The 13189-nt window shown below is 37.7% G+C and overlaps 1 protein-coding gene across 7 annotated transcripts in view; it reads right to left on the bottom strand.

Annotated features, from left to right (window-relative positions):
- Positions 1 to 13189, bottom strand: part of rbms3 (RNA binding motif, single stranded interacting protein) — a 434538-nt gene that overhangs the window by 216099 nt on the left and 205250 nt on the right. For all 7 annotated transcript variants that reach the window (XM_036145333.1, XM_036145331.1, XM_036145337.1 and 4 more), the window contains one exon: positions 13120 to 13178. In XM_036145333.1, the coding sequence (XP_036001226.1) occupies positions 13120 to 13178 (59 nt within the window). The remainder of the gene's footprint in view (positions 1 to 13119; positions 13179 to 13189) is intronic.

Raw genomic sequence — 13189 nt, 5'->3', positions numbered from 1 at the left:
TTCTTCGTATTGTTCAATAGTAAAATGAAATGAATTAGCACTTAGCTTTAGACCTCTGAAGTTTAGGGCAATACATGAATATTCAGCTACGTTTAGCACAAAAAAAGTAAATCAAAGTATTTGATTTAGAAGTACAGTAACATTCAGAATCATCTTATGTGTCTTTACAACTTATGGAAGTAATAAGCTGAGCAAAAGGAGTTCTTACAAAATTATGTAACACAACTTGGGAACTAAGATAACTTTCTTTTATCTTATTTGCTAACTATTTTAGTGACTTGACAGTTGTTTAATATTCATTCAAATGAAGCCAACCATTTTAATAAAACTTGAAAATTTGCATCACAATATAGCTTTCCCTCTTTGCTGAACACACTGGTAGAAGATAATGACAACTGCTTTCTCTGTCAGATTTCCTTTCATCTGTTTCCTCCATTCCCCTTATTGTTTCTCTTTTGTTCTGTCTTATTATCATTCCTTAATTAGCTCGTATCTGTTCACACTCATTAGCTCCAGCTTTGCACCATATGGCATTAAACGCGGTTCCAGAAAGGAATTTGGAATACGAATTAAACAACTGTTTTCATTGAATGCATTTGTAAGAAAAGTTGTTTGAAGTTATACTGTATTTCCATCTACGATGTCTTTAAAAATTGAAGAGGATTGGAAAATCATTCTAATCATAGGTGCCATATTACATATAAAATTATGTCTTCTCTCCCCAAATCACTCCTAATCATCGAGTTGTAGCAGACACATAACTCTGGGAACAGCATAAAAGCCCATTTGTTGCAGCAACACATTGCTTTGATATATGGTTGCCTAATACCTAACAGAGAAAACCCTGACGTGTTTGGAGAAACATGTGAATAGCACTCGAGAAAGGTTTGAGATCTGAACAGGGTTAATTATTTGTCAAAGGCTTGTTAAAACGAGACCAAATTGTGAAAAGAAGATAATCTACATGCTCCCACACACCCAAACATATCTGGAAGGACCACATTTATACAATGTGCATTGACGTAAAAGTACAAAAACATCTAGATGTCAACTTAGACATCCATGCAACCACATAATGACACATAAGAGCTTACAGCTATCTAGTGCAAGTGCACCAACACCTTTGCAAACACTCAGATTTAAGTTTAAAATATGACAGAAAAGATGCTCACTGGGAAAAAAAAGTTCCACAGTATACCCCTTTTTACACAATGAGCAGGTGCAGCTGTTCTTTCACACTCATCTTTCATTTCACATATGAAGTGTCTTAAAATAACTTCTTCCCTCTTTTTTCCCACCTATATCTGGAGAGTGCTCACTTTTGCATTTATGCATGGAAATATCTCCCGCTGCACCATTTGATCCTCCCTTCGGCGTCAGTTTAATAAACTAAATAATAATGCCCGGCCCAGTACCAAACTCAAAATCTGAGATGACAAGCTAAATAACTCAACAAGATCACTGAAAAGTATGTAGCATTGAATCTTGGGGAAAACCTTAAAGTATTTTTGAAACAATTTATGAAAACGTAGTTTTCCTTTTTCTTCTGCCGTGCATTGAGAATTGGTTCATTGAACAAACACCAATACCAATAGTTGTTCCTAATTAGTTTTAAAGCTAATTATCAAAACAAACTTTGGTTCCTAAACATTCATGATCCCTGCATCAATTTATTGCTTAATGGGTTTAGTTTAGGTTTTATTTTATAAACCCACGCCTAAATAGGCAGGTTTTTACAAAACAATAACTGACAATAATCAGGTGGTGCCGTGACTTGGTAATTTTGATCAAAATTCTTAAACCTGTTAATAATTTCCTTTTGCACTTATGATTCCTAGCCAAACTAAAAATATTGTTATCCATTATCACGTGTGTTCTGACTGTACATCAGGCTTCCTTAGATGTACAGCTTTTTACTAATAATCTTCACAAGTCATCCCCCCCCCCCCCCCAAGTCAAGTCTAAAGTATATGAAGGCGAAGCCATGCTAAAAGCTCATGTTTGAAGTTTCCATTCTCACATCAGATGAATGCAATCTCATCTCCCTAAAATACAGAATTCAATTCAAATAATTAAATATTTAAATAATTTAAATACATATTTAAATTATATTTACTCCATTTGAAATAAAACATATTTCCACCAGTTTTCTATAAACATTAATGCATAAGTCAACAATGAATGTTGAATTTGCAAGATCAAACAAAAAGTGCTTTTATTTTGAAGAACCTCAAGTATTGCAGGACATAGTTCCTGATAATTCCTTTGTCTGTAATATTCCTTTATTCATTACATAGCACACATCACACAGTTAAGGTGTGTTTCTTACCTTTACTTTAAGTAGAAAGACTTACACAGTTATAAACTAAATCTCTATTCAAAACAAATCAGCATTCATTGTTCAGTTTGAACAGTTAAACTTGTTTTAAGGTATGCAGCAATGTATAAAGACTGAAGGGTAATGTAATGAGTGGATGACAAAGAATATTGAATTTCCTAATAAATTTATCTAGAAGTGCTTTATTTTCAACAGCTGTAACAGTTTGCCTAACAACAGTACCTTAACAGCAAGTTAATCAAATTCTAAAATGAAATCTATACACATTTCCCAAAGGAATATGACCAGAGATGTGACCAGCAACTTATTTACTGTACTATGTGCACAAATTAGGGAAGTGGGCATTTTAACGATGTCACCATTTTTATGCACATTTTCCAACTTCAAGCTGTATAAACCTGAATATCTATTGGATATCAGAAGATGCGCATTTGTGTAATAAAGGAGTGTGTGATAAGAGCTCCAGTTCAGCTTATATTGAGGCAAGGTGAAAGGCTACTTCTATGGGACGGTGTTATCAAAGATAAGCTAACTAAAGTTTTATAGGTTCAAGATGGATTTGAAACCAATTGTGTCTTGTAAGTTTTGGTTCCTGTTACAGAAAAAGTTGATCAACAACAGGGACTCATAGGCTGCATGAATGGGAGCATTGTGACAGTCAGTGATTTTCTGGCCCATGTTTTTTTCTTTTTTTTATGTCAAAAATAGGTATTTGTAAATGCTGGCTTGTTTATTTTTCTCAATTTAACTGACAGAATTCAACTTATCAGATGGGAAATTTTTCGGTCAGAGGAGTGATATGTTTAAAACACTTATAAGATTTGACATAAAAGCGACCAAAAGTAAAAAAGAACAAAAAAGTGAGGGTAGCAACATGAATGCATGAATAATAGTTGTCCCACATGAGCTGTGGATCTGTAAAGCTCCTTTTGAGTTGCAATGGGCCTCTTAGAAACAGTGGAGTTGGATTTATACATGGTGGGCTTTCCTTACTAAATGGTTTGCTTTTTTTTAAAAAAAACAAATGGTTCACTTTTTTTAAATAAATAAGATAAGATAAGAGATAAGATAGGCTTTATTGATCTCACATTGGAGAAATTCACTTGTCACATCGGCTCAGTAATCAATAATCAGAAGAAGGTGCCAAAAGTAGGACAAGATGCATCAGTTATATACAGTGTGTCCTCGTTTGTACAGTGAATAAAAAAAAGAAGTAGATAAGAAAAATAAGAATAAAAACTACAAAATAAATAAGGCAGAGGATGTTTTATGTACATTCACGGTGACTTACATATGTATTGACATATATTCAGGGTGCAATAGCAGCAGAAGTCACTTCTTTCAGGATTATTGCACAGTGTATTAAATAGAATTGCACATTAGTTATGGGAATAAATGGTTCACTTTTGAAAGCAACTGCTTTTACTTAATGTTATCAAGGTAAAGAACTAAGAATAGAAATCCACAGGCCCCTTAAAGGTTGAAACCATGTATGTTGTTTTCCTATAACTGCACAATTAGGAGCTACTTTTCTTGGTCTATTGAAAAACATTGAGGTTGTAATGTAAAAAAAAAAAAAAAAAAAGCACTGTGAACTGTGTGAATCCTTTTGTATTTCAATGTACTCATGTAGTAAACATGTATCAGGCATCAGCTCTGTCCTCAACTCAGATGAAAGAATCCAGCGGGGCTTCTAACCTTGCTTTGCCATCTAGAAAAAAAAGAATATTTTCGATTTATTCAGCTGGATATTATTTTTGCTCACCAATTGTTGCACATTAGATGTGCACATATACTATAGTAGCTTTCCAAAGAAAGCCAATAGCTCCCTTTTACTTTCTAAAATATTCAGGCCAGTGGTTTATTGACATCTTGGATTGACTGTAAGCACTGCAGTTGTTCAAAAATATATCAATCCTCAGAAATTCACCTTTCCTAAAAATTGTGCAAATAGTCTTAGTGCTTGCTCGATTGTTGCATTAAATAAAAACTAGGCAAACTTGGAAACAGCTGTTAATTTGTTTTACTAGCATGTACTGTTGAGAAAAATCAGGGAATCTATACTTGTGATATGTACAATAATAGTTTCTTTAAACTACAGTAACTCAACACAGACAATATTAATCATAAAAAAAATCTATCAATGCTAATTGGTTTACTTTAACCCTTAATTAAATTACATAAGCCTTGTAAATGAGACTTGAGTCTCAAACCTTAAATATTAGTCAAGTATAATCTCTTTATTATTGTGACTTGAGTGAATCTCTTGTCCAAGGGAGACAACTTTTTTGTTGCTTTCTTTTTTGCATTTTCCCTAAATGATTAACAGAATCTGTGTTGAATCATAATTCGGATTTGTATCTAAATTTGACAAAACGACTGGTTTGCACTGGGTTAATTAAATTAAATAGAATTTTATATAACTGCCTTGTTAAATGCCTTGAAATTGCATTTGTTGTTAATTGTAAAATATAAAATTATTATTATTATTATTATTATTATTATTATTATTATTATTATTATTATTATTATTATTATTCTTCAGTTATTCAAATTAATGAGCTGGTTAAAAGAAGAAATTACAGCTATCAAAATTATCAAGAGTTCCCTTACATTTAACACATGTTTCTTTATCGTATGAGATAAAAAAAAAGAGACCAAATAGCTAAATTAAACATTTACCAACTTTGTAATTGCGTGAAAATGGCTGTTCTTCAAGATCTCACCTTCCCATGACCCCTACTTCAGACAAGATGAATTGGAAATCCATACACAAACAGGAGACAACCACACCACATGTGAAAACAGCACAGGAAGTGGATAGGGTACAAAAGGTCAGAGCTCAAGGAATGTGCTGCTCATAGTCAGGCTCCGTCTATTTATGACAAGCTTGGTCATTCGGATATCTACTTGGTGAATGGCCAGCTGGAACTGTACAAGAATGGAGATGGAGATGGGGGTGGCGGGTGGGGTGCTTGAGGGAGATTCTTGTGTGTATGTGTGTGATTAGACGATGTTAACAAAGGCTGTTGGTGTTATCCAGTAAGGTTCCGCACACTGAATCTGCCCAGATCAATGTGATTATCTCTCAGCTATTGCTAATTAGAGTCATTAATTCACAATGCAAGCAGGAAACGGCAAACACTTTCCCTTTCTCCTTTGGCTGATCTCGCCTTTCTCTGGAATGGGTTTGAGAGTGCACAGGCACTTGGAAAAGGTCTCAGTGTTGGCCACACTTCAGACGAGATTCTCATCTGCACATAATTCACTTTCAAAGAGCAGAGAGGGCGGCAAAAAAAAATCCTTAATTGCGCCAGCACAGTGTCCAACATAGACAAATGTTTATATCTTGGCCCTCTAATGAGAAACCAATAAAGGATGCAAAAAGCATTCTTAGGCACCCCACATCCACTATGAATACACACAGACATGACAATGAAAAACATTGTCATTGTAGTCAACATCACCTAATTCATCAGTAACCCTCATGTTCAGAGTCATGCAATACTCTCCTTATGCACTGATGCAGTAATAAATCTGTTTTACAGAATGTGACTTTGCCTATATTTCCGCATTAGATTGATCCCCGGGTGAGGGCAGGGGATTCTTCAGACTGTCAAGCTCCTGAAAGCGTTTTAAAGAGCAGTAAAGAGGCAGCATATGCTGGCCAATAAGACCAAACTGGTTCAATATTGCAAAAGAAAAACAGCCTGCAATGACCCTTTGACTCAAATAAAAATACAGTTTGTTATGGTATTTAATACAACATTTAAGTTTTATGACATTCTTCTCAGAATATATATATATATATATATATATATATATATATATATATATATATATATATATATATATAGATAGATAGATAGATAGATAGATAGATAGATAGATAGATAGATAGATAGATAGATAGATAGATAGATAGATAGATAGATAGATAGATAGATAGATAGATAGATAGATAGATAGATAGATAGATAGATAGATAGATAGATAGATAGATAGATAGATCGTTTTGTACATTTGCAATGTAAGCATTTTCTTTTTTGCATGGCTGCAGCAACAAGACAACATTCTTTTTTTAGTTAACTGAGATGCCAACTCTTGCTAGGACAATTATTCGGCTCAGTAATGTTAGTCTTTTGTAGAGTTTCAACATTTTCACGGCATATATATATATATATATATATATATATATATATATATATATACATATATATATATATATATATATATATATATATACACACACTGCCACTAAGGGTAGGATAAATGTGTGTTGGAAAGCTGCACCTCATCCACACACTTTTTACTACTCTTGGCATTGATAGGGCATTAAAGCCACATATGAGGTCTCTTTTCCACTAGTTTCTACCAATAGAATTGACTGGACTTAGGTTTTATCATTTGTCTTTTAGTATCAACCCCTAGTAAAAAAAAATCAAAGGGGCTACACAGTGTTTTATTGCATATATATCAAGTTATGTTACTATTGGGCAAACAGTTACACCTTTGTAATAATGACCCAATCCATATTGAAGTGGTACCCCGTTGTAATGGAAACCGACCCAAACTGCGTAGACCCAGTAGAGCTGAGTTGAATTTAGCCCAAAAGTTAGTCTTAGATTTCCAACACGATTAACAAAGGGCCTTTCCAAACCTTAAATGTAGCCTTTCTCATTTGTTCCAGATCTACTTTTAATGGGTGTTTGCCGTCATTGTGTTGAGGAAACACCCAGCTGTGCTAAGGTTTAACCAAACTGAACCAGACTGATGTTATCAGATGGAAGACAAATATTAAGGGAACAACTCAGGGGCTGCAACAGCTCAAAGTTATCTAGAAGCTGCTTGAAACAGCAAAAACCGCTGATAGTGAAGCAAGTTTAATTATAGCTGGGGCAGAGAGGGGGATGGCCAGAGTCTGGTCCAAAAGCAACATCTTCAAGAAAATTCCAGCTGCCCACAAGAACAAAAAAATAGAAGAAAGATTGAACTTTATGGACACAGTGAATCAGATGTATGTTTGGAGGAGTCATGATGAAGCTATCAAAGTAAGGAACCATCTATCAAGCATGGTGGCAGCAATATCATGCAGTGGGAGTCTTTCACCGACGTTGGTACTGGTGCTTCACATGTGGGTGTAAAAACAAAGACGGGGGACCATCTCCACAGTCCTCACTTATGTCAAATCAACAAGTAGGTGGATGAAATTTGGACAAAATTAGTTGCTCCAAAGGCACAATGACCAGAATACGCATCAAACCTTTTGGGAACATGTAGGCTGGAATGGCCCCAAACTCAACCACGCTAAAAACGAATGGCCTTTGCCTAAAAGATAGGTCCATTCGAGCAAACCAACCAATTTACATAAACTCCCTCAATAAATCTGATGAGGAGAGTGGTAAAATGTGTGGATTCCTTAAACATGACTTAAATTGAAGGGGATAAAAGGGGAAGTCGGTGTGTTTCCCATCAACTCTCCCACATAACAGAGCAAATGTGACAATAATTCTTTCAAGATGCACTTTTATGTTATGCCCTTGAGAGTTTTTTAGCATCCTCGTATAAAATGGATGGCAAGTTCCAGGGCAAAAGAAATGAACAACAAACGGCGGAACACACAGACACGAGAGAATATCTCCTCATCTCATCTGTCCCCCACAATTCAACTGTGGTGGGCCTGTCACAGCAGAGCGCCAGTCCGGCCAGCGAATATCTACGCTGTTTTATCTCCCAGCGGTGGAGGAGGAGGAAAACGAAGGTCCTTCAAAGGGCTGAGGTCATTTCCTGTGCCTCCAGGCTCTGACAGAAAAAAAAAGAAAACATCTTCATTTGGCCAGCCCTGCTTTATTTCAAGTGCCGGAGCTGCCTTTTTTAGAGGGCCCTTGTGGGCAAGGATGGCAAATGAGCGGTTTTGTGTTGTCGAAACTCTACCGCTTTTTCTACTCCCCCTGCCATTTTCAAATCCCCCCCGCCCCACCACTACATCTTTGACGTAAGGCCCAATTCAATGTTGTCGTTTTTAAAGTGTGCATGAAAGTACAGGAGCAGGTACACACATGACAGTCCATGAGAGGGGTGAGGCCAAAACAGGCAAAGAAGAGATGAGCAAGAGTGCAGAGTAGCATGATGAGAGCGACGGCGTAAAACGAAGAGGTGAATGCTTCCTCTCACACACAGCCCTTTCATAACTTCCTCTTTCTCTCTGAACTGGGAAGCATCCAAAGCACGTGTGTAGTAGGAATGCACTGTTCATATGCAACCGATGTTGTTGTTCCCACACGTGTGTGTGTACTCGTGTGTTAGAAATCAAGGCGGCAGAGAGCAAGTGAGTCAGAACTGGCACGATAGAGAGGCTCATTGAAGGGCCCGCATGGTGCTGTGGTGGAGGAGAGCAGCCCGAGCAGGCAGACAGGCACGCATGCTGGGATGTTAGGAGGAAGAGTGATAGATCTATTGCATGGCCACTGTTGCCGCAAAAGCAGAACACACCTCGGGCAGATGGATGGGGGAGTGGGGGTACGATTAATCTTTGCGAGTGTGCCCTTTGTGTTGGAGTGCGTGGGAGAGCCGTGTTACATGGTCTTGGAGTGTGGTTTTGAGATGTGGCACTTCAAACGTGGCTTTACGGCACTTTCACAGCTACCGAGGGGCAAACGTAGCAGACAGATGTACGGTAGGCCAGAAACGACTGCATGTTCGTGTAAGTGCGTGGGCATTTGTCGTGGTTCGTGTTTGTTTGTGCTTTGGAATACACCTGACCTGTAAGCGCAGAAAGCATTGATACTTGTTTTTTTTTTTTTTTCCTGCAGCACTCCCACTCCTACTATTCCACCGAACATCTCACTCAGTAGTCTTTGTTCCATCATCTCTGTTGCTTTTTTACTGGCAAAACAAAAGTTGCACTATGACACCGACCTTTAAATGCCCATATGCTTATCTGCTGGTATTTTCATCTTTCGGGTTTACAGAGGAGGATTCGATAAAGGGAAAGCGTCCAGCCAGTGCAATTGATGTGCACGGAGATACCATGTTGATGTCAGTGCTCAGGAGAGAATGGGCAGACTGGTTCGAGATGATAGAAAGACAAAAGTAGCTCAAACAATGTGATGACCAAGATATGCAGAACACCATCTCAGAACTCGCAAGCAGATTCAGCGTGTTCAAGCAGATCACACACTGAGCCACTCCTGTCAACTAATAACAAGAAACTGACGTACAATACATGCAGCCTAATCAAAATTGGACAATAACAGCTTTGAAAACATGTCTGATTCAATCAATCTTAGCTCTGATGTTCAGATTGTAGGGTCAGAATTTGGTATAAACAATATGAAAGCGTGGATCCTTTCTTTCGTCTGCCGATCCTGGCTGGTTGTGTAATGGTTTGGGGAATACTTTGCTGAAAGGAGCTGGTTAGTTAATAATTCAATGAAAACATGAAATACATGACTGATTTTAATGATCAACACATTCATCTGTGTTTTCTCACTCACCACATGTGTTTCTTTGCATCAAAATAGAAACAGCAATAAATAAACATTGTTTACAACATTATTTTAATTAATACTAATGATTTTTTTATCTGCACAGAGTAACCATTTGTGCTTGGATAATGTTTTGTATGCTTTTATGAGGATCTCTTTGTTGTTACCGACATTCAGCAAAAACAAAGAAAAAAAAGAAAAAAAGAAAACAATTACAGGTTATTAATAATTTGAAAATTGTGCTAACGCTATGCCAGGCCTTGTTGTCCCTAACCTCTGCTAATCTTACCTGTAATAGCATTAGTGTGTAAAATCTTTATATCTGGGAAGTGTGTGCATATTTGTGATTGAATAGTCTAATCAATATAAAGTTGGTTTGAAAAATCTTTGAACGTATATTTCCACATGTAAATGGAAATAAATGAATTGCCATATTTTATTTCTAAATAACAGTCATGCTTTATAATGTGATATATTAATTGTTGGGCTTACTGTAATATTGATATAGCCCTATTTTTATAAGCAGGATTAGGTGTGCTCACTCTTTTACTCAGAGATTCAATTCAAATTCAGAAATACTTTATTTATCCCAGAGGGAAATTAAATTAGATCGGTCCCTATGGTCTTTTCTACCCAGTTTTTATTCTGTTTTCACTGAATCTCATTCCGTTGAACTACCGAAACATAAATATAACAAGGGAGGGACAGTAGCTGGAGATAAAGGAGATGGAGGACAGAGATGGCCACTCTGTGATGGTGGTTAGTCACCACTCTGACACTTAAACAGCTGTCATGGTGCATAAGGTCAGGACAATGTTAAAATTTGCCTTTGTTGCAGTACTGGTTATTTGGTTTCCAAAACTTTGTCTTCTTCCTGATTGAAAATACTTAACCTTTGAAAATATATATATATATATTTTTGGTAACACATTTTTTGATTTTTGTAATTTAAATTTGTTTCTTCAAACTACATACTTGAAATTCTATTTTCAAGGTTACCAAATCCTTCTTCTTGTATTATTTTTCCCCACTTCATACAAATCTTGTGTCCATCTGCCTCCCTTCTTCCACTCATAAATGCTTACTTATGTTTGCCTCTCGGCATCTCAGTAGTGCTGCATGGAAGGAGGGCGAGTTATGGCAAATGTCTGCCACACAGGAAAAATGCTAAACTGGTTTGATTTTTTTTTTTATGCTGTGTGCTGTGCAAAACTCCGATTAGGAGGACATGGAGAGTTGTAAACATTTAATTTCTTCAATTTTGTCAAACACAGAATTTCAAAGAGCTTTGTAAGCCGTTTTATACCCCTGCTCTTCACCATAATCCACTTTAATCTGAATTCTGCAAACATCTCTCGTACCAGCAGTCAGTCGTTGTCTTTATTATCAAGCAGGACCTTGTCAAGATAATCAAACTTTACACTACTCGGCACAGTATTAGGTACACCTTGCTACTACCGGGTTGGACCCCCCTTTTCCTTCAAATTGCCTTTATCCTACGTGACATAGATTCAACAAGGTGCTGGAAACATTCCTCAGAGAGTTTGGTCCATATTGACATAATAGCATCACGCAGATGGTGCAGATTTGTGGGCTGCACATCCATGATGCTAATGTCCCATTCCAGCGCATCCCAAAGTTGCTCTATTGGATTGAGATTTGGTGACTGTGGAGGCCATTTGAGTACAGTGAGCTCATTGTCATGTTCAAGAAACCAGTCTGAGATGATTTGTGCTTTATGACATGCTGGTAGTAGCCATCAGAAGATGGGTACACTGTGGTCATAAAGGGATGGACATGGTCAGCAACAATACTTAGGTAGGCTGTGGCATTGACACAATGCTCAATTGGTACTAAGGGGCACAAAGTGTGCCAAGAAAATATCCCCCACACCATTACACCACACATGATTCTGACGTCAAATTCTGACCCTACCATCCGAATGTCGCAGCAGAAATCGAGACTCATCAGACCAGGCAACGTTTTTCCAATCTTCTATTGTACAATTTTGGTGAGCCTGTACAAATTGTAGCCTCAGTTTCCTGCTCTTAGCTGACAGGAGTAGCACCCGGTATGGTCCTCTGCTGCTGTAGCCCCTCCGCCTAAAGGTTCGACGTGTTGTGCTTTCAAAGATGCTCTTCTGCATACCTTGGTTGTAACGAGTAGTTATTTAGATTACTGTTCACTTTCTATCAGCTGGAACCAGTCCTGCTATTCTTCTCTGACCTCTGGCATCAATAAGGCATTTGCTCCCATACAACTGCCGCTCACTGGATATTCTCTCTTTTTCGGACCGACCTCTGTAAACCCTAGAGATGGTTGTGCGTGAAAATCCAAGCTGATCAGCAGTTTCTAAAATACTCAGACCAGCCCGTCTGACACCAACAACCAAGCCACGTTCAAAGTCACTTAAATCCCCTTTCTTCCCCATTCTGATGCTCGGTTTGAACTGCAGCAGATCGTCTTGACCATGTCTACATGCCTAAATGCATTGAGTTGCTGCCATGTGATTGGCTGATTAGAGATTTGCGTTAACGAGCAGTTGGACAGGTATACCTAATAAAGTGGCTGGTGAGTATATTTCATCCAGTAAATATTGGAGTTTTTTGACCTTGAGAATTGCCTGGTGGGGCAGCTTCAAATGTGCAGCATGGCTAAGACAGCCTCACCTTGAAAGGCCATGCTTCAGAGAGTGGGAAACCACAAAAAGCAATTAAAAGTATTGATGAAACTTCAATAGCTCTTTAACAGTGCTGCCAGACACCTCAAGGCAATCGCCACAATATTTTCCTACCCCTTTTTCCTCTAATTTCTACTCTTTCACAGCTTCTCCGCTTAAGTCTTTGCTGATCTTTATCATTACCAACTGACTGCCAAGAAACGTGTAAACGGTATTATCTGCAGCTGTGCTCGGCCTGTAGCAAAGACATTAAGACGGTGGGGGTGACAGTAATATTAACTGAGGTTTATACAATCCCATCCACTTTGTTAGTGCTCAAATTATTCCAGTATTATAAAAATGAAAAAAACTAAAAAACTAAAACAAGAAATAGAAAAGGACAAATGGAGGGCCTGAGGGCACAGTTGCCTGTAAAGCCGGGCAGCATTAACCAAGATAAGGTGGTTTTCATGAATCTTTCCTGCAGTGTTAGGTCAGTGGCTCCTTAAATTACTGATTTACAGCTTGCAGACTCCTTGGCTGAATTAAAATCTACACACAGGCATGCACTGCTGCCTAAAGAGCGATAGCAAGCGCACTAACACAAAGGAAGTGCATTAGCTACAAAAACTTACCTTTGCACTGGTTAGTGTTCTTATCAAGAATGGCCTTGGTTGACACTATTTTCCCATACCTGGAGAGAGA

This window comes from Fundulus heteroclitus, chromosome 13, assembly GCF_011125445.2.
Source record: "Fundulus heteroclitus isolate FHET01 chromosome 13, MU-UCD_Fhet_4.1, whole genome shotgun sequence".
Classification (NCBI taxonomy): domain Eukaryota; kingdom Metazoa; phylum Chordata; class Actinopteri; order Cyprinodontiformes; family Fundulidae; genus Fundulus; species Fundulus heteroclitus.
This window is presented reverse-complemented; position numbering and strand designations above follow the sequence as displayed.